The 26,405-nt window shown below is 39.7% G+C and overlaps 2 protein-coding genes across 2 annotated transcripts in view; one reads left to right on the top strand and one right to left on the bottom strand.

Moving 5' to 3' along the window:
• The window catches only part of SMU1 (SMU1 DNA replication regulator and spliceosomal factor), a 31,452-nt gene extending 19,603 nt beyond the window's left edge, over positions 1 to 11,849 (top strand). The window contains exons 7-12 of the mRNA XM_068973699.1: positions 623 to 739; positions 1,364 to 1,491; positions 2,083 to 2,209; positions 4,150 to 4,317; positions 9,557 to 9,709; positions 10,943 to 11,849. Of these exons, the coding sequence (XP_068829800.1) occupies positions 623 to 739; positions 1,364 to 1,491; positions 2,083 to 2,209; positions 4,150 to 4,317; positions 9,557 to 9,709; positions 10,943 to 11,041 (792 nt within the window). The 3' untranslated portion in view covers positions 11,042 to 11,849. The remainder of the gene's footprint in view (positions 1 to 622; positions 740 to 1,363; positions 1,492 to 2,082; positions 2,210 to 4,149; positions 4,318 to 9,556; positions 9,710 to 10,942) is intronic.
• A 3,728-nt stretch (positions 11,850 to 15,577) lies between these two features.
• Positions 15,578 to 26,161, bottom strand: DNAJA1 (DnaJ heat shock protein family (Hsp40) member A1). The gene is made up of 9 exons (XM_068973765.1): positions 26,035 to 26,161; positions 24,859 to 25,000; positions 24,550 to 24,727; positions 22,339 to 22,443; positions 21,420 to 21,647; positions 19,186 to 19,300; positions 18,062 to 18,177; positions 17,659 to 17,759; positions 15,578 to 16,931 (listed from the first exon to the last, which is right to left on the bottom strand). Exons 2-9 carry the CDS (start codon positions 24,988 to 24,990, stop codon positions 16,713 to 16,715), a joined length of 1,194 nt encoding a protein of 397 aa, XP_068829866.1. The 5' UTR covers positions 24,991 to 25,000; positions 26,035 to 26,161; the 3' UTR covers positions 15,578 to 16,712.
• Positions 26,162 to 26,405: the final 244 nt, after the last annotated feature.

Raw genomic sequence — 26,405 nt, 5'->3', positions numbered from 1 at the left:
GGCATAGATCCAGCTTAACTTTCCCAAATAGCTACTTAGTGACTAACCACTGATTTAAAATGTAATCTTTATGATTACTAAATTCCACTCCACATACAGTGGATTTATGAGTGGTTTTCACTTTCTACATTGTATATTTCTTTACAGTTTGCCTTTTTTTTTTTAACCATGAAACAGTCTCACTTTATAATTAGAAAAAATAAAGATATTTCATTATGAACAGTAATGGATGATAAAAGAAAAATAACAAATACAATAATCAATACATGATTTTAGGAAAGGTAGCTGACTATGGAAAAATGTTTCTCATGTCATACCATTAAATAAATTCAGATTTATTAAAGATGTACAATATGAAACTGTAGGGAAATTTTGTTGAGAAAGGATTAGTAGGCAAAAGATGTAGGCTGTTACATTTGTATTTTTTATTTATTTGAATTGTGTAAAAAAGGTACTCCCAGTGTTATCAGTTGTTCATCAGGATAACGTGCATGACACTGCTATTTGCTTTGGAGATTTAATCAGCACAGTCTACCATCCGGCTTCCAGTAAGTTTGTAGAGACCTGGGGTAACTGGTGTTTTTGTGATATTTTTATAATTGCTTATCATTGTTTCCTTTAGGATCTTAAGTACCAGGCACAGGATAACTTTATGATGATGGATGATGCTGTTCTCTGTATGTGCTTCAGCAGAGATACAGAAATGTTAGCAACTGGTGCCCAAGATGGAAAAATCAAGGTATGAATTAGAGGCATGAACTCTTAAATGTAGACATTTTGAGAATTCTGTGATGAGCTAGTCCCTACATAGGGTTTTTTTTAATTACTCTTTATTGAGTATCAACTTTATACCAGTCACTTTAGTTTTTCTTATTTAACCGTAATAATAACTCTGTTTACGGAGGTCCAGTAATTTAAAATCACACAGTTGGTGATAGATTTGGGACTTAGATCTGCTCGTGCCCTTTCTCCTGTGCCACCATAGCTTACCGTATTTGGTGTGTTTTGCTTTGGGGTGGTGGTCTGCAAATGCTTAGCAGTGATCAGCTATGGCTTGTATTTAATTGCTGGTCAAATACCCTGGGCTAGATAAAATACAGAAATAGTCTCTGCTAAGTGAACTTAGAGTCTAAATTTTTGTTTTAATAATTTAAAAGGAAAGAGGTTTAAGTTTCAGAGGATTCAAGTTGTCATTGTACTTTGAGAACTGACATATCATATTCAGCTATTGGCATGCATTTTTAATGCTGTTTTTAGTACCTTAGTGAGCCCTGTATTTTGCCTGTCTCTGCAGGGTAGGAGTGGGACATGGGACACTGTATTAGGTACAAGTTTTTACTATTCTTTTTTCAAAAAAATAAAGGTATGGAAGATTCAGAGTGGACAGTGTTTAAGGAGATTTGAAAGGGCACACAGCAAAGGTGTCACCTGTCTAAGCTTCTCTAAGGATAGCAGTCAGATCCTTAGTGCCTCTTTTGACCAGACAATTAGGTAAGTAAGAATTTCCAAACTGCCCTCACTTTTGTTTGATGTGATGAAACTTCAGAGGGAGGTACTAGTTAGTGATTTCTATGTTTTCACCAGGATTCCTTTATATGGAAAGTGAGGGAATAAATGAGTAATGAAAAAATGTGAGACCTTATTTCCCCAAAGTACAGCAGACACAGTGCTGTTGTGCTGTCCATTTGGGTCTTTACCCAGAAGAGAGATCAGAAGGGGATTTTAGTAGCACTTCATGTTTCTCAGAGTGTGGTCTATGGACCTACCTGCATCAGGGTCACCTGAGGGAGCATGTGACAAATACAGATTCCTGGGACCCAGCAGAGACCTAGAAGTCTGTCGCTGAATAGAAGCTTGTGGTATCAGTGGCCTGTCTTCTTCCAGTCTCTCTGCAAAGCTTTTGGTTCGGTTTTGTTTGATTGTTAGACATAATGAAAATATGACTGTGTACATAATTGTATAGTCCCTGTTCTTAATATTTTAACATGAGCTTCTGTAATTCATCTAAAATGCTTTCAACTTGGTTCCAACCACAGTATACATGATATTAATTGCTATTTTCATTTGCTTTTATTGTGATAGAATTCATGGTTTAAAATCTGGAAAAACCCTGAAGGAATTCCGTGGCCATTCCTCCTTTGTTAATGAAGCAACCTTTACACAGGATGGACATTATATTATCAGTGCATCCTCTGATGGCACTGTAAAGGTTAAGTATTTGCTACTGATTTATTTTGGGGTGTCTATTCCATTTTTTCTATTTTGCCCTTTGAGGAGTTTTCAGTGGTGATAATGTTGATAGTTATGGTGGCTAAACCTCTTTTCGCTGTATTTTAGCCATAATTGAGATCTGTGCCAATAATCACAATCTGTGGGTAATTCCTGTTGGCCTAGGACCTCAAATCTCAAACCTACAGGCTATATGATATGTAGGAAAAGGCGTAGAGTTCTAAACTTAAGTCAGCTCCTGTTTACAGTGGTTACATTTGAGTTTGCCACAAAATCAAATGGGCTTCCTGCAACAGTCAAATTCACGAAGGGCTCAGTGGCAGAATAAATAGGTCTCTTTTATTGCAGAGCTTCACCCCACACCCAGCCCCCCATATTAGGACGTTTCTGATAGCATTAATGAGGAACAAGATGATGTAGAGTAGAACTAAGTCCTCTTAGTTACTTGCTACCTTCAGCTCTCAGCTGAAAGTAATAGATCTTCAGTGCCTTAAGAGATGTAGTTATTTCAAGAGAGGGCATCATTTCCTAGAAAAGGTGGGCAATCCAAATTGAAAATTGCTAGAGATCTTTGAGACACTCCACTTACATTGTACATCTGCTTTTAAATTGCCTTTTGTAAGTGAATGTTGTCTGGCAGAAGACCTAAATGTCCTAACACAGATCCCTAACAGTCAGACCCCTTTCTGTGATGGCCTGGGAATTGAACCAGAAATTTGAAGGTAGGAGATGTACTCTTCTTCAGGATGGAACAGAAATACACAGAGTTCTTGGTGCTGTAGTCATGGGGTTTGCCTTCTCTGTGCTGTGAATATGGGCCTTACAGCCTATAGGCCTGTGAGGTGGTTTCTATAGGTCTCTTTGTTTTGTAGTCTTTTCCTTTAGTTTTTGCAGTAGGTGGGATAAAATATCTCACTGACTTTTTGGACAGAAAACTCTAGAAGTCCCTTGATCACCAAAATGTTAATTTCTCTTCTAGGTTGCTGGGCTTTAGAGAGGCAGTTGGGGGAGGTGATACTGTATTTATTAAGGAAATAAATATTGAGACAACTAGTGGGGCAGCTATTTCCTCCTTTATCTAGGTATTTATTCAACATCCATTTTGTGCTAGGCTCCATTGAAGCCACAGGAGAAACACAGCATAGTCATGCCTTTGAGGTTTTTATATCATCACTACTCATGATGTGAGTAGTGTCCAGACACAGGCAACAGTTAGTTCATCCCTTCTCTAAGCATGTCTCAGATTTCAGTAACTATGATGTCTGATTATCTGCGTCAGTTCATAATAGTTCAGAAGGACAAGGTAAAAAGCATTAGGATGGAGAACTATTAAAAGAGGTATTGGACTGGGAGAGGTCATATAAGTGGCCAAGATTAGCCTCCGCTTCATGGATCCTCACTTGTGGCTGTTGACATTGTGACTTCTGTGGAGTGGTTCTCAGTACAAACTGAATCATTTGTGGAACTTTTAAAAAAATACACAAAGCTACATACATCCCACCCTAGACCCACCAAATTTGAATCTCAGCATCCTGAGCATATAAATCTAAAAACCCCTCATTTCATTTTGATGTCCAGAGACCGGGTAGCTTTCTGGTTGTTTATGACAGTAGCAGTGTTGACACATAGCTAATTTCAAAGTTAGGAAGCTTGTTAGCCAAGGGAAATTTTGTAGGAAAAGAGCATAATTTTAAAAGTTTTATTATTTAGGTTTCGGATTTTTTGTTGTTTTTATCAGTTAATCAGCAAATAGGGGAGTTCTTTTGTATATGGCAATGCTAGGTATTTGGACTGTAAGCAGCTTTTTTTTAAGTCCTTTTTTTTTTATCTTTTAAAGTAACTTAATTTTCAACCCTCAGACTTTAGAAATTGCTGCACTCTCACCCCTAAATGTTTATGCCTTATGTTTTGGTGTTGTAGATCTGGAACATGAAGACCACAGAATGTTCAAATACCTTTAAATCCTTGGGCAGCACTGCTGGGACAGACATCACTGTCAACAGTGTGATCCTGCTTCCTAAAAACCCAGAGCACTTTGTGGTTTGTAACAGATCCAACACAGTGGTCATCATGAACATGCAGGGACAGGTGAGTGCTCAGAATGTGCCTTTCCTCGGGCCCTGTGGGTAGTTCCCTAGTCAGAAAGACTTGGTCCTACACTTTATTTTAGACTCTTATTTAAATTTTAAATTCTATTGTCAACAAAGCATCTTTCTGGCATCTCAAAAGTTAGCTCCTTTCCGTGGGATGTTTGTATACTATGGTCTTTCTTTTGTGTCCTTTGGATGAATTAAATTCTCTCTTTTTTTTTTTTTAGTTTGTTTTTTTGGCTGCTCTAGGCCTTCGTTGCTGCATGTAGGCTTTTTCTAGTTGTGGCGAGCAGGGGCTACTCTCCAGTTGAAGTGCATAGGATTCTCATTGTGGTGGCTTTTCGCTGTGGAGTGCAGGCTCGAGCAGCCCACCTTTAGCTGTTGCCGCTCACAGGCTGTGGAGCAAGGTCTCAGTAGTTGTGTCACACAGGCTTAGTTGCCTCTCAGCACGTGGGGTCTTCCCAGACCAGGGATTGAACCCGTGTCCCCTGCAGGTGGCAGGGGATTCTGAACCACTGGATCACCAGGGAAGTCCCCTGGTTTGTCTTTAAACCTTCTTCAGAACCTCACTGAAGATTTTAAGGTATAACAATCCCTCTGTGAGGGAAGGAGACATAGTGTGTGGATTAAGAGTTTGGGATATCTGTTAGCGACCATATGATCTAAGGTGGAACTCCAGTAGGAGAAGAGCAAGTGTCTTCATGATGTGTGTTTGTAATCAGAACACCTGCTGGTTCCCAAAGAACCTCACTTTTGTAGCACCAGGGACATGAGGAGTATCAAAGTTGAGGTCTCAAGCCCTTGGATGTGTTGTGATGCTACTGAAATGTTGACCTGAGCACTTGGGGATCTTGCTGAGCATGGAGAAGACCCAGGGGCTGGTGTATGGAACTGTCTTTCCATTGCTTAAGTCCCTATAAAAGATAAATTGGTGGTGACGAACCCATGGTTGAGATGGCTGGTCCTCAGTACTGCTGGGACACTGCATAATAGCCACAGCTGCCCAGTTCTTAGTTTTCTGCTTGACTTTTTTTTTTTTTTTTATGTAGCAGAGTTTTATTAAAGTATAAAGAGGACAGAGAAAGCTTGTGACATAGACATCAGAAGGAGGATGGAGAGTGTACTCTTATCAAGACCTTATATACTTTTATCAGACCCACTCCCCACAACATACATCTTAAGATAACAAGATTAGTCAGAAGGTTATTGTTAAGGAGATACATTGTTCTTATATAATCATTTAGCACAGAGCTTAAGGAAAAACAAACAGCCCTGGACCCCTTCCCTCCTTGAGGGCCCAGACTCCTTATCCGTCTACGTAAGAATTAGTTTTGTCATTCACCCCTTTTTCTTTTAGGAGAATTATGTTGCCAAGGGAAAAAGGTGGCATTTTCATTCCATAACTACTTCCTGCTGGGATGGGGGCATTGTCCCTAAATTGTTGAGGCAGCATATTCTCCTAACCCGCATATTGAGGGTTTCTAATCCGGGGACCCCAAGTTGGAGGAGGTTGTAGAAGTTGTATCAGCATGAACAGTCATTTGTAACCTAAAAGCTTTTACATGGCTAGAAACAAACCCCATTATACAGTTAGAGATGTAAGGCAAAATAGTCAATTCAGTTCAGTTCAGTTGCTCAGTCGTGTCTGACTCTTTGCGTGCCCATGAATCGCAGCACGCCAGGCCTCCCTGTCCATCACCATCTCCCAGAGTTCACTCAGATTCACGTCCATCGAGTCAGTGATGCCATCCAGCCATCTCATCCTCTGTCATCCCCTTCTCCTCCTGCCCCTGATCCCTCCCAGCATCAGTCTTTTCCAGTGAGTCAGCTCTTCGCATGAGGTGGCCAGAGTACTGGAGTTTCAGCTTTAGCATCATTCCTTCCAAACACCACCCAGGGCTGATCTCCTTCAGAATGGACTGGTTGGATCTCCTTGCAGTCCAAGGGACTCTCAAGAGTCTTCGCCAACACCACAGTTCAAAAGCATCAATTCTTCGGCGCTCAGCTTTCTTCACAGTCCAACTCTCACATCCACACATGACCACTGGAAAAACCACAGCCTTGACTAGATGGAACTTTGTTGGCAAAGTAATGTCTCTGCTTTTGAATATGCTATCTAGGTTGGTCATAACTTTTCTTCCAAGGAGTAAGCGTCTTTTAATTTCATGGCTGCAGTCACCAATCTGCAGTGATTTTGGAGCCCCAAAAATAAAGTGTGACACTGTTTCCGCATCTATTTCCCATGAAGTGATGGGACCAGATGCCATGATCTTCGTTTTCTGAATGTTGAGCTTTAAGCCAACTTTTTCACGCTCCTCTTTCACTTTCATCAAGAGGCTTTTTAGTTCCTCTTCACTTTCTGCTATAAGGGTGGTGTCATCTGCATATCTGAGGTTATTGATATTTCTCTTGGCAGTTTGATTCCAGCTTGTGCTTCTTCCAGCCCAGAGTTTCTCATGATGTACTCTGCATATAAGTTAAATAAGCAGGGTGACAGTATACAGCCTTGATGTATTCCTTTTCCTATTTGGAACCAGTCTGTTGTTCCATGTCCAGTTCTGACTGTTGCTTCCTGACCTGCATATAGGTTTCTCAAGAGGCAGGTCAGGTCGTCTGGTATTCCCATCTCGTTCAGAATTTTCCACTGTTTATTGTGATCCACACAGTCAAAGGCTTTGGCATAGTCAATAAAAGCAGAAATAGATGTTTTTCTGGAACTCTCTTGCTTTTTCCATGATCCAGCGGATGTTGGCAATTTGATCTCTGGTTCCTCTGCCTTTTCTAAAACCAGCTTGAACATCTAGAAGTTCACGGTTCACGTATTGCTGAAGCCTGGCTTGGAGAATTTTGAGCATTACTTTACTAGCGTGTGAGATGAGTGCAATTGTGCAGTAGTTTGAGCATTCTTTGGCATTGCTTTAAAATGTAATCAGAATTAAAAGTCACATTATTTCCATAGTTAAGGTACAGTGAGTTATACCAGTCCATTTTTGGATTGTTAGATGTCTTCAGATTAAGAAGAGGCGTCACATATGATTGTTGTTGGTGAAGAGGTGAAGAAAGTCCTTTTCTTGAATTGGAAAAACCCACCATGTGAAGCCTTCCAGTGATAAAGGAGCATTTTGCAGACCTAGCAATTAGACCAATTTTGGAGACTGGATCAGGGGTCACCTGCCAGAGTTCTCGTAATATCTGTTTAAAGATTGAAAACTGAATCACATAGTAAATTCTAAGGCTTCAGGATTTATGACAGGTGCACAGAAATGGTCTGTCATAGAGACAGTCCCTTCTAGGGGCAGTTTGAGCCCTCATTAAAGCTATGGGTAAAACTTTTAAACCAATTGTCTTGTGTTTCTTGAGTTAGCGTATGCAGATGCCTCTTAATAATGTCATTAGCCTTTTCTTCCTTTTCAAAGGAAGTAGCCCACTGTACTTTCAATCTGGGATTCCTGACTTAGGTTCTTAGAAACCTCATGCTCACCAGCAGCGCTTCTATCCATATAGAGTTTGGAGGTACAGCTATGACAAGGACTCACTTTTAGGACTCTAGCCCCATATGGAAGCAGCCAAGAGAGATGTTGCTGAAGCTAGAGTTCCACCTTATTCCTGACTGTGCTTCTGGCAAGTCTGAGTTCTCATGACTATTCCAAGCTTGGGGTCTGAGTAAAAGTACACTAACAGCATGGTTCACAACTCCCTTGAAAGTCTATGATCCAACAGATTAGGTTAATGGTTCTAATTCCCCAGGCAGTTACGGAATGGTCACAGAAAACCAGGAAAAGGTGACTGAGAAAGGGAAGTTTGGTCCACATGCTTCGCCAATTTCTGGCCGCTTCTCTTGCAGGGACATTGGGTACCTTTTGGCATTGGCAAGTTGGTATAAACCCCTGACAAAGCTCCCCATTTTGAGGCAGCCTTCAGTCATTACGAGGCACCTTGAAACCGCAGAGCAAGGCTCTGCTTCGTACGCTTGCTTCGTATTTACTTCTGTACATCTCAGGCTCTCAATCAGTCACACACACAGGCACACCATAGAGTTAGTAAAGTAAAAGTATACTAAAAGAACAGGCAAGCTAGAGCTCTGAATGTCCTTACCTTGTTGTGAAGATCCCAGACGAGCCCCCAAGATGATAGCTTGCGGTAAATGATTCAAATTTGTGATCTCCAAAGATTTAGCTTTGGGACCAGGTACCAGGCTTGATCACTCAAGAGCTTTTGTGTAGCAGAGTTTTATTAAAATATAAAAAGGAAAGAGAAAGCTTCTGACATAGACATCAGAAGAGGTATAGAGGGTGCCCTCTGCTTGACTTTTTAATTAAAAAGTTAAAAAAATTTTTTTTGGATTCATAAAGAAGTTACAAAAACAGGGCAGAGAGATCCTATACACCATTCCCCTGCATCCGTCAATGATAACATTTTACAGAGCCATTGTATAATTCTCAAAACCAGGAAATTGACATCAAAACGAGGTACAAGACTATTAACTCAAATATGAGCCTTATTTAGATTGTCTTTACATGCATTCATCTTGAGGTGGGACATGAACAGCTCTCTGAAATTTCATCTCGTTTTATGTAACCAGCACAGTTAAGGTATAGAACTGTATCACCACCCTCAAAGAAACTCTCTTGTGCTGTACTTTTTAATAGTTAAATCCTTCTCACAATTCTAGCCCCTGATCTGTTTGACACTATTCTAAATTTTTCATTTTGAGTATAGTAAATAAGAGTCACACAGTATGTAACCGTTAAACCTTTTGAGATTGGTTTCTCTCCACTTGATTTATGATTATTTAAGTGGTATGTAAAATAGATCAAGCAAGGTCTTAAAGAGAAAGAGTTCCATTATGAATGGGGAGGGCATCTCATTCTGTTACAAAGAGGAAACTCGGGGGCATGGGTCACGGCATTGAGAACCAGTAGCATGTTGATTTAGGAAATTGTGTATGGTAATGAATTTGCTTCAGGATAAAATGGCTCAATAGATTAAAGAGTAGGATTGGTGACCTGGGACATGGAAATTGTAAATTTCTGTCTGCCACTGACTTATAATAGCTTATCTTTTGTATATTTCCCAGTCAAGAGGATTTAGCACAAGGTGAATGGAATTGGTAATCTAATTATAAATGACAGTAAACCAGAGTACAAAATAACACAAAAGATGTCAGTTTCCCCTGCTGCAGTGGAACTACTTCTAATCCAGATGTTTTATTTTTACCTTGGACTGTGTACTCTTAGATTGTCAGAAGCTTCAGCTCTGGTAAGAGAGAAGGTGGTGACTTTGTTTGCTGTGCCCTCTCTCCCCGTGGCGAATGGATCTACTGTGTAGGGGAGGACTTTGTGCTTTACTGCTTCAGCACAGTCACTGGCAAACTGGAGAGAACTTTGACAGTAAGTATTACTGACTTAAGGCCATCTACAGAAATTGTTAATGCTTACATCTTTCTGAACTCAGAAGTAAACCTTTTTCAGACTGCTGTCCTTGTGAATGTTGATGTAAAAATATGTGAGCGTCATTAAGTAAAATAAAGGGCCCATAAGTAATTGTATGGAATTACCTCCTCTATCTGGAAAAGTCATCCTTCAGTGAGCCCTCAGCTTCTAGTGGATAGGATGAGTATACATTAAGCAGAGGAGGAGGAAAAGGAATGTGCCTGCTAGCCAGCTAGAGTTAAACCTCCTCAGGGTGGTTGGAGAGTGACAGATACAGCTAGTTCTCTGCATGTGCTTTCAAAGGCTACTTGTATATTACCCTATAAAATTGGTTTATTAAGCAGTGCTTATAACAAGGAATAATTAACGCAGCTGCTGTAACAATATTCAAATTCCAGTGGCCTAATACAATGAATATTATGTCACAATGTGATATAAATTGCATCCTCCTCCTCCATCTTTTAGCTGTGCCATTTGGGAAATGTGGCCTCTAAAGTGTTAGGAGGAAAGATAATTGAAGGGGTTTTCTGGATGTTTTCAAGACTCACAGCTGGAAGTGGTTTATATTATTTTGTCCATCATTCTTTTTTGATTAGAATTAGTGCTGCCAACAGCCCAAATGCAAAGGAGGAGTGGACAGGGAAAATGCAGTCGTCTATAGTTGGGAAGAAGAAATGGTCTGCTGAATGTGTAAAAAAAATCATAAACATACCTGTTAGAGAATAATCTCATCTCAAACTGTTCTTGAGTGAACTTTTGGTATACCAGCCTTGTGAAGCCTCCTCCAGTAGAGAGCAAAGACGTGAACAGAACAGAATGAGGTGGCAAGTGTCCTCTAGCTGAGGAAAATACTGAGTTCACTGAGTTGAAGGAATTGTTCAGTCTCAGCCACTGTCTTGGCTTAATATTTGCAAAATGGATGATGACTGGGACCAGCTGTAGCACCGAAAGTGGTTTGGCATAAAGTATAATTCACACATTATGAAGAACAGTACAGAAAATGTGATCAGCCATCTGATAGCCTCTCTTGAGTTTTTGGTTTGTATGTTTAACCCTCTTTGAGGCTCCCTTAGGTTTGATTCCTTTGGTGAAGGTAGAAGCTTCTATTCTTATCTGCCACTCAGCTCTGGAAGCTTCTCCAGTGATTTGTTAGCGACCTCTGTACCCTGATTCTGTGCTTCCCTATTCCAGGTTCACGAGAAGGATGTGATTGGTATTGCACATCACCCTCATCAGAACCTGATTGCTACTTACAGTGAAGATGGACTGCTAAAGCTCTGGAAACCCTAATTCAGCTTCTCTTTTAAACTAGCTTGAGAGCATGTACTTAAAATGAAGACATACTCATGTGTTGCTTTTTTTTTTTTTTAAGGCCAGCTTTTCTAAGCAAATCGTCTGAATTAGGCACAAGAATAATTGTGAAAATTCATAAAAATTTAAGTAGCAGTTATCATTTTTTATATATTTTCCAAGGTATTCACTCTAACTGGGGCAGTCACTTAATGCCGTCAATAATCTTTTACCTGAAGAGCGAAATACTGGTAAACCTAGGGGAAAACTGTACTCCTTTGATTATTTGAAATGCTTTGAAATGGGTTTCCTGCAGTAAAACTTGTAAATAAGGAACTATCCTAAATTCATTAGCTGTTTACTATCCCACCTTTTTTAAAAAAAAAAAAAGATGTTAATAAACTTTACACCTTTCTGGAGGCTTTGTTTTTAAATGTAAATAAATGCCCATCTAGTTAACGCATTTATTTAGAATCAGATGAAGAGTAGGACATTATATTATCATCCCTGAGTCAGTTTCCCATAGGATCTCATTTCACTCCCCTCCCCCGGGGCATTCATTTTTTAACTAATTGCAGGATCCACTATGAGAATTCAGTTTTGGCATATCTCCTTTGTATGCAGAGGAGGTTTTTGCATTGAAAATATGCTGCTGTTCAAGAAAAAAAAAATTTAGAAAACAAAAACTCAATATTTTGCATATGGGTCTTTTCTGTTTCAACTGATGTATGTGGAATGCCTATGTTGATGTGTGAAGATACTGGGTATCATTTCAAGAAAGTGAGCTTATTTATGGAGGCCTTTTATGCCCCATTTCCCCAGTTAGTAGGTACAGGTGAATGAGGAGAATTTTGCAGTCTTAAAAACCTTTGTCACTTGAAATACAGCCTGATCTGTATTAAAGATGAGCAATGCCTAGCACGTAAAAATGCTTAATGCTGGCTGAAAAATTCTTTAACAGCACTAGGAAATCCATCTTTCCCAGTTACACTCCCCAAATTTGGTCTTTTTGCCGCAAAACCTGAACTTTTTCACAGATCATTTGGTGTCATTTTGAGAGTTGAACAATAGCCATGAGTCTACATGACTGTAGCCTGCCATTCCTCTCAGTGAAGAGCAGCTTTCATCGACATTAAAGAAGCTTAAGGTGGAGAGAAGAGCTCATGCGAAAATTCCTTACAAAAATCAAGAAACCAGTTTGATTTAGCCCACGACCTCATGAAGTGGCAGTTGAGAGGCCTTCTTTGTGCCAAGGCTCATGGAGAGCAAGAATCTAGTCAGCATGGGTACACTTACTTCTTCTGAGAATTTTTAGCAAACATCTCTTCTGCTCTTGCATCTAATGCTCAGGATGGTTAGAACAATTTCTGTCACAGGATAGGGGAAAAGCAGCAAGTTAACAGGATCAGTGGTTGATAAGAGGAAATCTGGAGTTGTTTTGATGATTAGAGCAGCATTATCCAGATCTAATGGGTTAGGAAAAGGTTTTCTGGAGTTGACTGTGAAAAGGACCATCAAGAGCTCAAGGTAAAGGGCTTTGGTGATCTTAGGGGGAGCCTTTCCAGGCCCTGCAGTGTGCCACAGGTGCAAGGCAGGTGCTGCACAAATGGTAAGGTCCGGGGAGACAAGCAAAGAGGAGAGGAGAGGACTAGACTACAGGCGAATAAGTATATTTTCTTAAGGAAGTTAATGCACGTAACTGGGAAGGAAAAATCTGCTTTTCCCAAGTTTTTTCTTCCAGTCCCTTCTTCCTGGTCATCTCCTCCAGTACAGAAGTCAAGGGGAGTCCTGGGGAGAGGCAGAAGTGGTGGAGAGCTTGGGTCGGGCATGACTGATTGAGTAGTGTGGGAAGCAGGAAGGGCTCCTGGGCCCTTGCTTGTACCACCCCAACCCAGCGCCCCCAACCTGGGTTCCTAGAGAGCTAGTACAGCCCATGTATTTGACACTCCTCTCTAGCACTGGAAACTCAAAATGCACCGTGTGCTTGCCCAGTGGTGCCCAACTCTTAGGGACCCCATGAACTGGGGTCCTCAAGGCTCATCTGTCCATGGGATCTTCCAGGCAAGAATATTGGAGCATGTTGCCATTTCCTGTTCCTGGGTATCTTCCTGTCCCAGGGATTGAACCTGCAGCTCTCGGGTCTCCTGCATTGGCTGGCAGATTCCTTATCACTGCGCTACCTGGGAGGCCAGAAACTCAAAATACATGGCATTCAAGTTAACCCCTGCTCCCAAGAAAGTTACCTCCATGAGTTGTTCCATCTCCCACTCAATTGTTGTATTAATGACTCTGGAAAACATTTAATGACCTAGTACTTCACAGCAGTTATTTTCTGAGTCTTAGATATAATTCAGTGTTGTGTTAACTAGTTATTTTTCAGCTTGTATTTCTACCACTAACAGTATTAACTGAGTCCTTCCTATGTGAGCAGTGTTGTTTCTCAGAACTGCTTTATGAGCTCCAGCCTATTGAGTCCCATGATACAAGTGCAAGAAACAGGTTGCCAGTGGTTTTCTACTTACTCCTGGGGCTTCCCTGGTGGCTCAGAGGTTAAAGCCTCTGCCTCCAATGCAGGAGACCCAGGTTTGATCCCTGGGTCAGGAAGATCCCCTGGAGAAGCAAACAGTAACCCACTTCAGTATTCTTGCCTGGAGTCAAGTGTCATTTTCTTCCATCTTATGGTTTAGATAGAGGCAAAGAATCCATGGGTGTTTCTCCACATTTGGTTAAGACTTATCTAAACTGAACACAGGTGGTGAGGAGTAGAAAGAGCATCCAAGTACAGCAGTGGGGTTTAGCAAGCATGTACAAACTTGAGAACCAGTAAACAGACCAGGGGTCCTTTTCATCATCTTTAAGGTATTTCAATCCTTATTCTGTTGGTCTTTGAAGGTGGCTGAGATAATCAAGTGAAGTGATACTGTTGGGAAAGCAACATTAGTGCTTTGCTCAAGCATTTTTTACTCACTGTGCCTTTAGAACCTATGTTTCCTTTTCCCACATTATTTTAAAACAGGAAACTAACTATGTCGAAGATAGGAAGCTCCCTCAGTCTGGAACAGACTTGCTATAGCAAAGGCTGCCATTCTTTGACCCTCCACAGCAATTCTAACAATGGTATTACTGTTCTGGTGATTTAATATAACTATATCCCCATGGTGGTGGCATACGGCCTTGGCTGTATATATAACAATCCTGGTTGCTGAGGCTACCCACAGCTCAACTACACCAAAATACCTGAGACACATCATATTTTAAAGCTTCCAAGGTAACTTGTGGCCAAGGTTGAGAGCCAGTATTATACACAAAAAAAAATCTGATGCTAACTTCACAAGATTTGTCACCATGCTCCACCTACTAAGACCCTCATGGGACATAAAATTAGCTTTTTATTCCCTGCAAGTATGAATGGACAGGGGGAGCATCATTAAGGAGGCATTAGGGCCGGGGCCAGGGAGCTACATTTCTGTGCATGCACTATTTCTTTCTTTGATGACCTTGGCTAGAGTTAAAAAAGAACTAACTTTTGGTGTGTTTTGTTTTTACAGACTACAAACCTGTCAGTTTCTGCCTCTCCAGGTTATTACTAGTTTATTCTAGTGATGTCTAAATATTTTTTACTGTGGTCAAACAAAAGTAAAAGCTTACTCAACCATTTTTGAGTATATATAATTCAGTAGCACTAACCTTATTAACAGTTGTGCAACCATTATTGTTTTCAAACTAAGTTTCCATTCCTCCCAGCCCTTGGTAATCTGTGCTCTATGAATTTGCCTAGGTAGTTCATAAAAATGTAAAGGCCTTTCTGTTACAAATACATATATGACACATTTTGTTCATTCACGTGTTAAAACACCAGCATCAGGATCTTTTCAAATTAGTCGGTTCTTTGCATCAGGTGGCCCAAGTATTGGCGCTTCAGCATCAGTCCCTCTAATAGAATGTTCAGGACTGATGCTAAAGCACCAACAAGGTACAGGGTTCTCATTTCTTCATATTCTCACTTGTTTCCATTTTGGATTACTAGGTACAAAGTGGTATATCTAACTGAATTTTCATTTTATTTCCCTCATGACTAATAAATATTAAAGCCTCATGTAAGGATTTTTGTAATTTTAAAAATGCATTATAAAACAGGTTTATTGTAGAATTTTTTAGACCAATATTTTGTTTTCCTTTCTGAACACTTGCCTGGCCAGATTAAAGACAGAACGCAAGAATGATAGGATGGGGAGAAGCTATCAATTAAGACTGTCAGTATGAGAAGAAACCTGAATGTTTGGGAAATAGGCACTTCACACCAAGTTTCAGTCTCCTCTTTTTGACTGAAGTGTTGTAAGGGGAAGTTAGGTTGTAGAGTACATGTCCATGTTAGAACTGTTTAAGGCTCCTGATTACAAGAGATACAGAATCAGTAGAACAAGCAAAAACCCACATTCCACTTTAGTGTTTGCAAAAATTTTTAAGACCCCCATCCCATTTGTTGCTCATTACTCATCCCTCCACTTTCACTCCACACCCTTGTTTAGTATTAAACATCCAACTATGGTTAAATAGTACTTTTTTGGTGTTATTCACTTTAGTTAAATGAAACTAGTAATCTTAACTAGTGAAAAGCCAATGCTTTAACCTGGGAAAAAAAAGCCTGTGGTGACACACTGGACATGCTTTGTAATCAGTATATTAAAGAGACATTCATACATTTCAAGAATTGCTTAAATTCTGATACCAGATTTAAGCTTGTGAACATATGACTTTAAACATACAATTAAAGCTATTCATCATAATTTGCTATACTACCAACATTAAATTACAGTTACTCTGCAGCGTAAGTTAAATGGTTTAAAGTAAGCCTGTAACATACCTACAAAAACACCTTCCTATCTCATACATGCAAATTACTTCTCCATGTAAAGGTCTTATCACTCTAAGTTTCCCTGCTCCAGAAGTCACTACTCTAAGGCTTACTGTGGTCCAAAGTGGGGGGGCGCAGCAAAAAAAGTAACCAGGACCAATAGCTATATATATTAATAAAAGATGGCACAGCAGAAGAAGGGAATGCAGTTCTACAAGTGCAAGCCCTCAAGCAGCAGCAAGTTATGATAAACCCCTTCTTTAGAAAGGTATCATTTCTATCACTGATACCACAGGCTAAATTAAGTTATACAGCATGCCATCTTCAAGTTAACAGTTGAGGCAATAGAATAAATGCAGAAGCATCACAATGAATCCCACTTACTACAACTATACAGACCAACACTTCTCTACATTAATTTCTTTGTCTGACTGCCAGTTAAACACAGTTTTAATTTCATAGCTTAACAATTAAGGGTCATACACTGAAGTCAATACATATACCTGGCATTTCAGTCTAAGCTATTCCATGTACATAGCTGAAATCAATCACAAAGTATGGCCTAACAAGTGCTAGGGGAAATTTTTTAAAGTCGTTTTTACAAGTGTTAAACTTATTCTTGCACACTGAAGTCATCATACATACAGGGCAAAGTCAGAGCTTTTATATTCGAGTTTATTCTTCATTTAACTTTTAAACACTACTATAGTTGAATATTAAAACAAAAGCAAGTAGTGAGCATATTATGATTATAGTCCTTCACTCAATCACTACTGCAAATAAAACACCAGCAGTGAGTGTTATTCACAGGCCCTACTAAGAGGTCTGACACTGAACACCACCCCGAGGATGATGTTCATCATCCTCATATGCTTCTCCATTGTAATGGCGCCGTCTTTCCTGATTTGGATCAAAGTCCACTAATTCTACCTGGTCCATTTCATCAGTCTCTTCTACTTCCTTCCTCTCAGGCAGAAGTTTTTCCAGCAAAGAGAGTTTATCAGGAGAGAGAAAGCCATTCTCAGGAAAGTTTACCTATAAAATGAAATTTTTACCGTTTAAAGGAAAGTTTAAATGATTTATTTATCCCTCCTTAGACAAATTACCACTGACCCATTTTCCCCAGAAAACACACTTGTAATCACACAATTATTTGGTAAATTAGCCAATCCCAGGTTAGTTAGAACAAATGGTCTAAGAAGACATATATCATCTAGTATTCTGAACCAGAATTCAAGGTAAAGTCTTTAAAAAAAAATCCTACTAAATAGTAACTGCACTGTAATGATCACTTCTATTCAGCAAATACATTTTAACAGAACCCAGCCTAAAACACATTCTAACCCTTTTTAATGGATATTTAAAGAAAGCTATTCTTAATCAGAAAGCAATTTTTAAAATGCTAAATTTGTGGGTCTGAGGTGACTCAATTTAAGGTTAAGGGAAATGGTTGGATTGCTTTAAGAACCAGAGCATTACAATATTTTGTCAGAAATCCACACTAGCTAACATGCTTCTGTTGCACTTTAAAGATACTAGTGATAGCTCTCATTAGTAAAATACCCACTTGCCATGCATCCCCTTCCCTGCCACAGTGATGCAAACAAACCAACTTGATACAAAGAATGTTCAACATGACAGGAGTAATATTAGATCTAGACAAGGGAGAATATAAACTTGGCACTTCTAGCAATTCAGAAACTTATAAAATTTTAATAAGCTAGTCATTCTCAAGTATTTCTGGAGTACTTTCTAAGCTTACCTTAAATTCAATGATTAGGCGACCCTTTTCGTATGGCCTACGGTAAATTGGCATGCCTTCATTTAGCACACACTTGATATCTCCATGCTTGACAATCTGACCTAAAAACATTAAAGCCAAACTCCTTAAGTACAATCACATTTTTATGAGGTAGGGAAAATAAAGAGAGGAACATCCTAGCTCACTGATTAGGAATACATTTATGTGAAACAATCCTGGTTTCTATAAACTTGATTTATAGATTTTTTAGGGGCTCACAAGAGAGTCAAGAATGCACAATTTCAGCTCAGCTCAAGGATGGTTATGTTCTGAGCAATACTGAAATGCCACTTTCCTCTATGCCTGTACTAGCTACTAGCAATGAACACCAGTATAGAAAGAAACACTTATCTAGTTACCATACCTGGATGAGAAGTGATGACAATGGTTCGGTTGTCTAGAGTAGATATTGGCTTCTGGAAGCCACACAATGCCTCAACCAGCTGTATGTCCATACACATGAAAAGGTCTTCTCCTCGTCTGTACAATGGAAACATGGCATATGCTTAGGGCTTTCAAACCACCAATGATTCCAAGTACCAAAATAGGCAATTCTGTTCTTAGAAACAAATGGTATATTTCAAAAGATGCCCTTTCTTCTTCATTTTTAAAATGATCTGAGAACAGGGAACAGCAAATACATGTAACCTGCCAGCAGAGCTTCCTGGACAAGCTTCAGAATCCCTCCACACATTCTAGGCAGTGGAACACATCTCAGACTGGGTCCTGGATAAGTCAGGGTCTATGAAAAGGGGACATGGCCAATTTCAAGGGAACAGTAAGATCTTCCTTTACTGATGTACATGAATTAACATAGTGCCTGGCACATTGTGAACTCAACCTTTTATAACAGTACACTTCCTCCTCGTGCTTGCTTTCTTTTGCAGTTCATATTAGTAATATATTTTCATCACACAGATCACTCTCCAGAAATAGAGGATTCACCTCAAATGATAGCATCAAAATTCTGAGCTTGACAGCATTTCCCATTACTGTTGAGACACTATTAATTCAAAACCTGTTCTTTCAAGATGTCACTCCCAACAGTTACTGTAGTCCTATTCCAGTCAAATGTTGCAACCAAGCTTATCACAAACTCAGGAAATGAAGAAACTGGTGAGAACTTTAAGGCACATATTTCAAAATTAGTTTTGAAAAAAAATTAAAAAAATCTGGGAGCTAAATTTTGTCATGGGATGCGTTCCTAATCCACCTACTTATACAACACATCTTTGAAGAATATCCTTCAAAAACCAGATCAGGCAACAATTTATGTAAATTTAGACACAAAAACAGAATCTAATTCTTTGAAACATTAATGATTTAACAATCATTTATAAAAGACATACATAGCCTCATTCGTCTGCTATACTTTTCTAGGTTATTTCCAAAAACAGTGTTCTAAACCTAATGAAAAGCTCATTCAAAGTGGAAAAAAAAAATCCCAAATAGGCAAGATGTCAGTTTGAGTATTTTATAAATTTTTACCGAGTAAAAACAGCATGGTCCTTCTGATCTAAAACAATGATAATATCTCCTGGCTCCAGTCCTGGTTCTTGGTCTCCTTCACCATGGAATGTTATCTTCTGGCCATCTTTCATGCCTAAAAACAAAAAGCTAATTTTACATCTTAACATCTAACTAAGGTCAGAGTCTCTACTAAGAAACACAAATGCATGTTTGTGTGTAAGTCTCTCTGGATGCTCAAGTTGTAGAGAATTTACCAGAAATGCACACATGCTTAGACCAGTCCAACTTCTTACTAAAGAAAGTGATCATAATGGAGAACACAAATTCTAGAGGCAAACAAATCAAGCCTCAAATCTCAGAGCTGCTGTTTATCACTAGGCAGGATTACCCTGGGGAAGCAAGTTACATAACCTTCCTAAGCATCAGCTTTCCCACAGAGACCTACCTCTCCATCACAGCTCTTGTGAGGACTAAAGAAAAAGGTCTATGTTGGTGCCAATCAGTGACTGGCAAACGTAACCATAAATGCTTTACTATTTCAATTTCATTATTTTAAAAAACACTTAGTCAAATTATTTTTACTAAATGTAGTAAGCGTAAGTTAGACTTTCTTCCCTTTATTGTATTAGAATATGAAATTGAAAAATTTTTTAAATCCATACTATTTTCATTGAATGATTTTTAATCTTTTCAAAAAGGATAATTTTTAAAATCTTTTAGACACTTTCAGACCATGTGGTTAGTGTCTATGTTAGAGTCAAGAATAGAAAAATTTTTCCAATAAGCAAACGTATCTTAAAGGTCAACATATTTACTGAGATTTCTTCCCTCTGGCTCAGTTAAGTTCAGTAAGAGCTTACTTAGCTAACACCTTTACAAAGAACTCGTGTGTTTGCAGATCATTTACACTGCAGTAATAGCTCTGGATTTCCTGAAGGAAAGATCACTGAGGTCACCCAACAAGAGCAACTTGGTTTTAGTTTCTATCATGGAAGTATTAAACGTATACTAAGTAGCCAACAGTAGAACAAATCCCTATATAACATCAATCTAGATCCATAATTACCAGTTCATGACTATTTCATGTATTACACACTTTTCCACCCACATTTCCTACATATACTTCAAGCAAAATCCAGACATACCAATTAGCCCAAATACTTTAGTATGTACCTCTACAAAGAGATGGACTTACACCAAAATATCAGTATTATACACTGACCAAAATAAACAGGTCATTCACGAGGCAAATGGAGAAGGAAATGGCAACCCACTCCAGTATTCTTTGCCTGGAGAATCCCATGGACAAAGGAGACTGGTGGGCTGTCATCTGTGGAGTTACAGAGAGTTGGACACAACTGAAGCAACTTAGCAGCAGCAGCAGCACGAGGCAAAGTAACTGTCTTGCTACACTAGTGAAGCAATTAAACGCAGATATAAGTTTTACTGGTTGTTCCAACAAGGTTGAGATTACTGGCAGGGGCTTTCCTGGCAGTTCAGTGGTTAAGACTCTGCCCTTTCACTGCAGGGGGTGCAAAGGAGGAACTCAGATCCCACATGTAGTGTGGCATGAGGTGGGGGCTTGGGGGGGTATAGCCAAGTGTAGCATTCATAAATGGTTTCACTTAGTACTAAATGCCCTCCTGAGTACATATCATTGGTATCAAGAAGGGGATTTTACCAGACAGGGAGACATTCAAACCCTACCAGACATGGACCAGTCAAGGAGAAAAAAAATTAAGAGGAGTACTGAGTCGCATGGGAGACTACTATTGCAGGGGCATAAATTAATGTATATATTACATGTAATAATAGTTTCATTTAAAAATAGCCAAGTCTGAAGGATCCATCCATGTTGATTATTTCATACTAAGTACCGCACAATTTACTCTGGGGCTGTATACACGTTTCTAAATTTCTACAATGAATATGTACTGCCATAATACATTCTAAAGGATTTTTAAATAAACTGACAAAATTAAGGAATAGGCAAAATAAAAAAAGTAAATCCTAAGAGTAGTTAAAGAAAGTTTTAGGTTATTACCCAAGAGGTAGAAACAGCTATGTTTATCTAATCTGCAGAAATCATTAGAAATATTCATAGTCTAACTTCTTACAAATTAGTAAATCAAAAACACATCCATTCTTTACCCCAACAGTTCCTAAGAAACTATCCCCAATTATGATAGTTTTAAGCAATTACAAAATGTAGAATATAATTCATCGAAATAGAAAAGTGGCTTAGAACTCACCTTTGTCAATATGAACTTCTAGAATTTTCTTTTCTCGAACTATCTTCCTTCCGTTGCAGCTTTTACATCTATCTTTAGGACTGATCCGCTCCCCATGGCCCTGGCACTCCATGCACACAGACTGAATTTGCTGAACCATTCCAGGTCCTATCTGATGAATTCTTATTTGCATTCCAGTACCTCGGCAATTGGGACAGCATTCTACTGCTCCTTTCTTACCACCTCGGCCTAACAGTTTAAAAAGAATGTTTGAATTTAGTGTTGGATTAATGTTCTAGTGAGAGAGTCCCTGAACACGCCACTTCATTAATAGTTTCAAGGTCTGATAGAATGCTGCTTTAAAAAACTACAATTCAGGCTTTTTGATAAAATATTGCCACATCAGCTTTAGTTATCATTATAAACATCTTGACCGCTATTTTTCTCAATGAACTATTTCAGTATTTTGGATTTTAAACATACACTCCCAAAGCACAATTTCTAAGAGTACTTCAGCTGTGAAATGAGAACATTTCAGTTTCCTCTCATTAGAAAACACTCCATTTTCAACAAATAACTTGTATTTATTAAAAAAAAACAAAAACAAAACCTTAAAAAGATTCACATCACAGCCAGTAATTTCACAGTTGACTACCCCAAAAGAGAACATTACTAAGTATTAAGATTATGAAGCCACTGGAGTGCCTCAAGTTCTAGAGGGAATAGAAGTACTCATCTCTGAACAATGTTGAGTAGAAAGACACCAAATTATATCAATTCCACCCTGTATTCAAAACACACAAATAAAAGTGCCGATAATTTGCTGTTATTTCTGAAAGACGTTCAGATGGTTTTCATATTTGCACAACGCAGTATCTGCCAGTTTTATATATCCAGAAAGGTTTCAGTTCCATTTTGAACTATGAATGTTAAGACATACCTTCACATTTGTCACAAATCACATTCTTTTGCAGAGCTAGTTTTCTTGTTGCACCATTATATAAATCTTCTAAAGTTACTGTAAGTTGATGCACAACGTTTTTACCTATAACAAAACATTCCTCATTTAAAATACTGCTCACAAATAGCCCTTGCAGCAAAGACCCAGCACAGCCAAAAATAAGTAAAATTTTAGAAAGCTGCATCCTGTGTTCAATGCACTGTAAAAATGGTAAAGGAAAATGAAAGATGAGCCTTACAGGTTCACATATGATCTAACTGTGGTGTAACTTCAAAAAAGGAAAATCAGGTGAGATTAAGTAACACATATGGATGTAGTTGTGGCCCTCCTATATTTATGGCAACCAAAAACATTAACTGCAAAAATCATTTGAAAAAACTCACATTATTTGAACAGACACATTTCACAACAGTTTAACCCAAAACTGTTTTTCTGTCCTAGTATATTCCTTGACTCATGTATTATATTGAGCGACATGACCAATTAAATCATCCAAAAACTCTTCAGCACACTAAAGTTCTAAAAACTAATCAAGTTTGGCCAGGCAAGCTGATATATTTATTCAGTCTCCAAAGAATATCAATTCCTATTTCTTCCTGAAGTAGGAACAGCACATTTACTGCTGAGCTGACTGTTTAAAGGCTAGATTTCTCTTTCTTTACCCCAGTGCTTTCCAAAAGAACTTTCTGCATTAAGGGAGAAGTTTTATACCCTGTACTAGCCAATACAATAGCCAGTAGTCACACATGGTTACTGAGCATGTAAATATGGCTACTACAAACTAAATAAGTGAATTTTTTTCTTTGAAGAAATCTAAATTTTATGTTGCCAGGAGCTACAAAGGAATGGCATATCTCATCTAGAAATGGGAAGTGGAAGATGGAGATTATGCAAGAACAGAGGATACCGAAATGTAGTAACCTGTCAATAGTTAATAAGTTCCTAGCTAGTGATTCTTTCACAATGACTTTATCCACCAGGAAATACTATCTTCGGCTTAAGTTAAAGAAGATCTTGAACTACCTCCACAATATGTATAATGAACATTTTGTTTCCAATCAAAAGTAAAGTACCATTAACTATAACCTTCTGCTCCTGGACCCACCTTTTGTTTCTGTATCCCAAATTCCACATAATTGGTTCTGCCATGCTAAAAGCTGCCCTTCTTACTTCAGCGCTTTATAGACTTTACAGTACAGGGAAGGAATAAAACTTCTGAAAACTTCTGAAATTTAAGCAAATTTTTTTCAATATCATACTACCTTTCACCAATTTAAGACATGTAGTAGTTCGCCAACTGAGTTTGATTGGAAATTGTTTAAATGTCTTAAAAAAAATAGTAAAACATACCCCTTTCAAGAAAATCTGAATAAGAATGTCCAGTTGTGAGACTTCTCTGGTTGTCCAGAGGCCAAGATTCCATGCTCCCAATGCAGTGGGCCTGGGTTTGATCACTGATCAGCAAAACTAGATCCTACAAGCCACAACTAAAAAGATCCTGCATGCTGCAACTAACACCTTGTGTAGCATTAAAAACATACACAATTCCCAGTCTTTCGGAATCCAAAAACACTCAAAAAAGAAATTTAATAGCCTGCCCATTCCTTCTAGAATGGGCTCTACCCATTAGTTTGTATAAACCACAGTGGGAACAGAGTAAGATGAACTCTGACCAGAACACTGTACTCCTATGAACAGTATTTCTACAGTCCAGAAATCACATGTTAAAGGCACTTATTTTGATGCAATAAAACTGAAGAAAGATTAGACAGACAGCAGGCCATTTGGAGGCAATGAACTTGTGTTCCAGTGAAGACTGATGGCATGGCTATATATGACCTTGATAAGAACTTAGAATTCTGATAGGTAATTTACTTTCGACAGAATAAAACCACTGCACTTCCCACTAGGTTTGAGGATCACATAAAATCTGTGAAAAAGGTTTTGAAAATTATGTTCTTATACTTCATGAAGCCGTATATACTCCCAACAACTTTAGATACATTTTTTAGTACTTGACTGGCTTAGCTATTTTTAGTTTCATCAAAATTCATTTAAAAAACTATTACCATAAGTTAGTGTACATTATACTAACAAGTAAACAAGCGTTTAATAGTTGAATTCTCAAGAATCTGCTTCGACTAAAAGGGCTAACTTTAGTTTGTTACATGTAGATTAGGTTATTCTTACCTCTCCTCTCTCTCTGCATCCTGCCTCCTCCTCCGAAAAACATATCAAAGATGTCCATGGGGGAGCCAAAACCACCACCTGCTCCACCTTCTTTAATTGCCTGTTCTCCTCCTTTGTCATATAATTCCCTTTTCTTTGCATCAGAGAGCACTTCGTAAGCTTGAGAAATCTGTTTAAACTGTTTGAAAAAAAGGGGATAAATTTCACTCAAAAAGGACAGCCACTATATTAAACATAATTTCACGTTATAATTGAAATATTATACACCTGACAAGAAAGATTCAACTATGTTATGGGTGTACTACTTGCCTTCTCGCCTTCATTTGGATTCTTATCAGGGTGGTACTTCAAGGCCAGTTTCCTGTAAGCCTTTTTCAATTCTTCTTGGGTGGCATTGGGTTTGACCCCCAAAACATCATAGTAAGTGGTTTCTTTCACCATTTTCTACAGCCTAAAACAAGAAAGCTCAACTTTAACCGACTTTCAACTGATAATTTTAATTAATAAAAATCAAGAGTTCAGGCAAAGAAATCTGTTCTTCGACAAATCTGGTAAGACCACCACCTTAAGTTTCACAGAGAAAGTAACAATTCCTCTGGTAACTCACCCGTAAATCCTAACAGACTAAATATAACCTAATAATTACCAGGGAATAATTAAAAAACCTCCTGTAGCGCTGGTTTCCACCTGGAAGGGTCCATACTAACGCGACTACTATTTGGATTGTTTCCCTTCTCAAGTAGCGACAAAGGGCAGTACAGAAAAGGGGTATTAACAGGTTCAGTCCACTATTATTCTCTTTGGTAAGCCTGATAAATCATACATTTCCAAGAAAAAACACTTTGGCACAAGGCGGGGAGTAGTGTTTTACGAAACTGATAAAGAACACTAGCTCCCCTCCCCGCTCAGTCTCTTTCTCAATCACAGGAGAGTAGCTTCTGTTTTGACCGAACCCCTCTCGCCCCCACAAGCCAGCATAGTTTACATGTTGTTAGGTTTTCCCTTGCATTCAGGGCCGACCGTTACGGTTTCCTTCCTTTCCCCTTCCCGGATGGAAGGGGTGGGAGAAACCCAGCACTCAACAAAGAGGAGGAGGAGAGACCAGAGAAACGAAAGCCGCAGCCTCCGCCCGGCTCCTCCCGCAGCCCCTCGCCCCATGGGTCCTTTCGCGCGTGCGCGCAGGGTCGCCCCCCCACCCCCCCAGCGAGCGCCCGCAGAGGAAAAGCCGGAGGCGGCAGATCCTTGGAGACCTCAAGGAGGGGTGGAAAAAGCTTCAGGAAAGGTCTTGGGCCCACTCGCTGCGCGCCGGCAACCGTTGCCGGGGCACCCCCCAGACCTCCAGAAGGGGACTCGAGGATACAGGAACCGACAACCTTCCAGCCCACGCGGAGCCAACCGCCTCCCGACCGCGGCTCCATCCAGCTTCCCGGCGCCGCCTGTGGCGCCAGACTTGGGACGAGGGGACGCGCAAGGGCTGAAACTCACCGGTGAGCGGGCCGATGCCGGTGTGGGGGAGCGGGAAGAGCGCGTTGCTGTGCGCAGCTCGGGCAGCCGCCGCTCCTCCGCCTTCCACCGAGCGTTCTGGAAAGTTCCGGCCGGCGCGCCGCAGCAGTCTCCTTTTGTAGCCGAGCCCAGGCGCGTCACCCGCCGGAAGTCCCGCCCCTCCCGCCTATGCCACCGCCCCGCGGTTACCTGGGCAACGGCGCGGGGGGAGCTCGGGCGGGGAGGAGTTGTGCGGAAGGGCCTTGTGGGGATGGGCCCAAGCCTGGGTTCGCAACGCTCGTGGAACTTTCTGGATCCCCTTCTTCCAGCTAGTGGGCCCTCGGGAGCCGGGATTGCCCGGGAGCGCTGCAATT

This window comes from Capricornis sumatraensis, chromosome 6 (assembly GCF_032405125.1).
Source record: "Capricornis sumatraensis isolate serow.1 chromosome 6, serow.2, whole genome shotgun sequence".
Lineage (NCBI taxonomy): Eukaryota > Metazoa > Chordata > Mammalia > Artiodactyla > Bovidae > Capricornis > Capricornis sumatraensis.
This window is presented reverse-complemented; position numbering and strand designations above follow the sequence as displayed.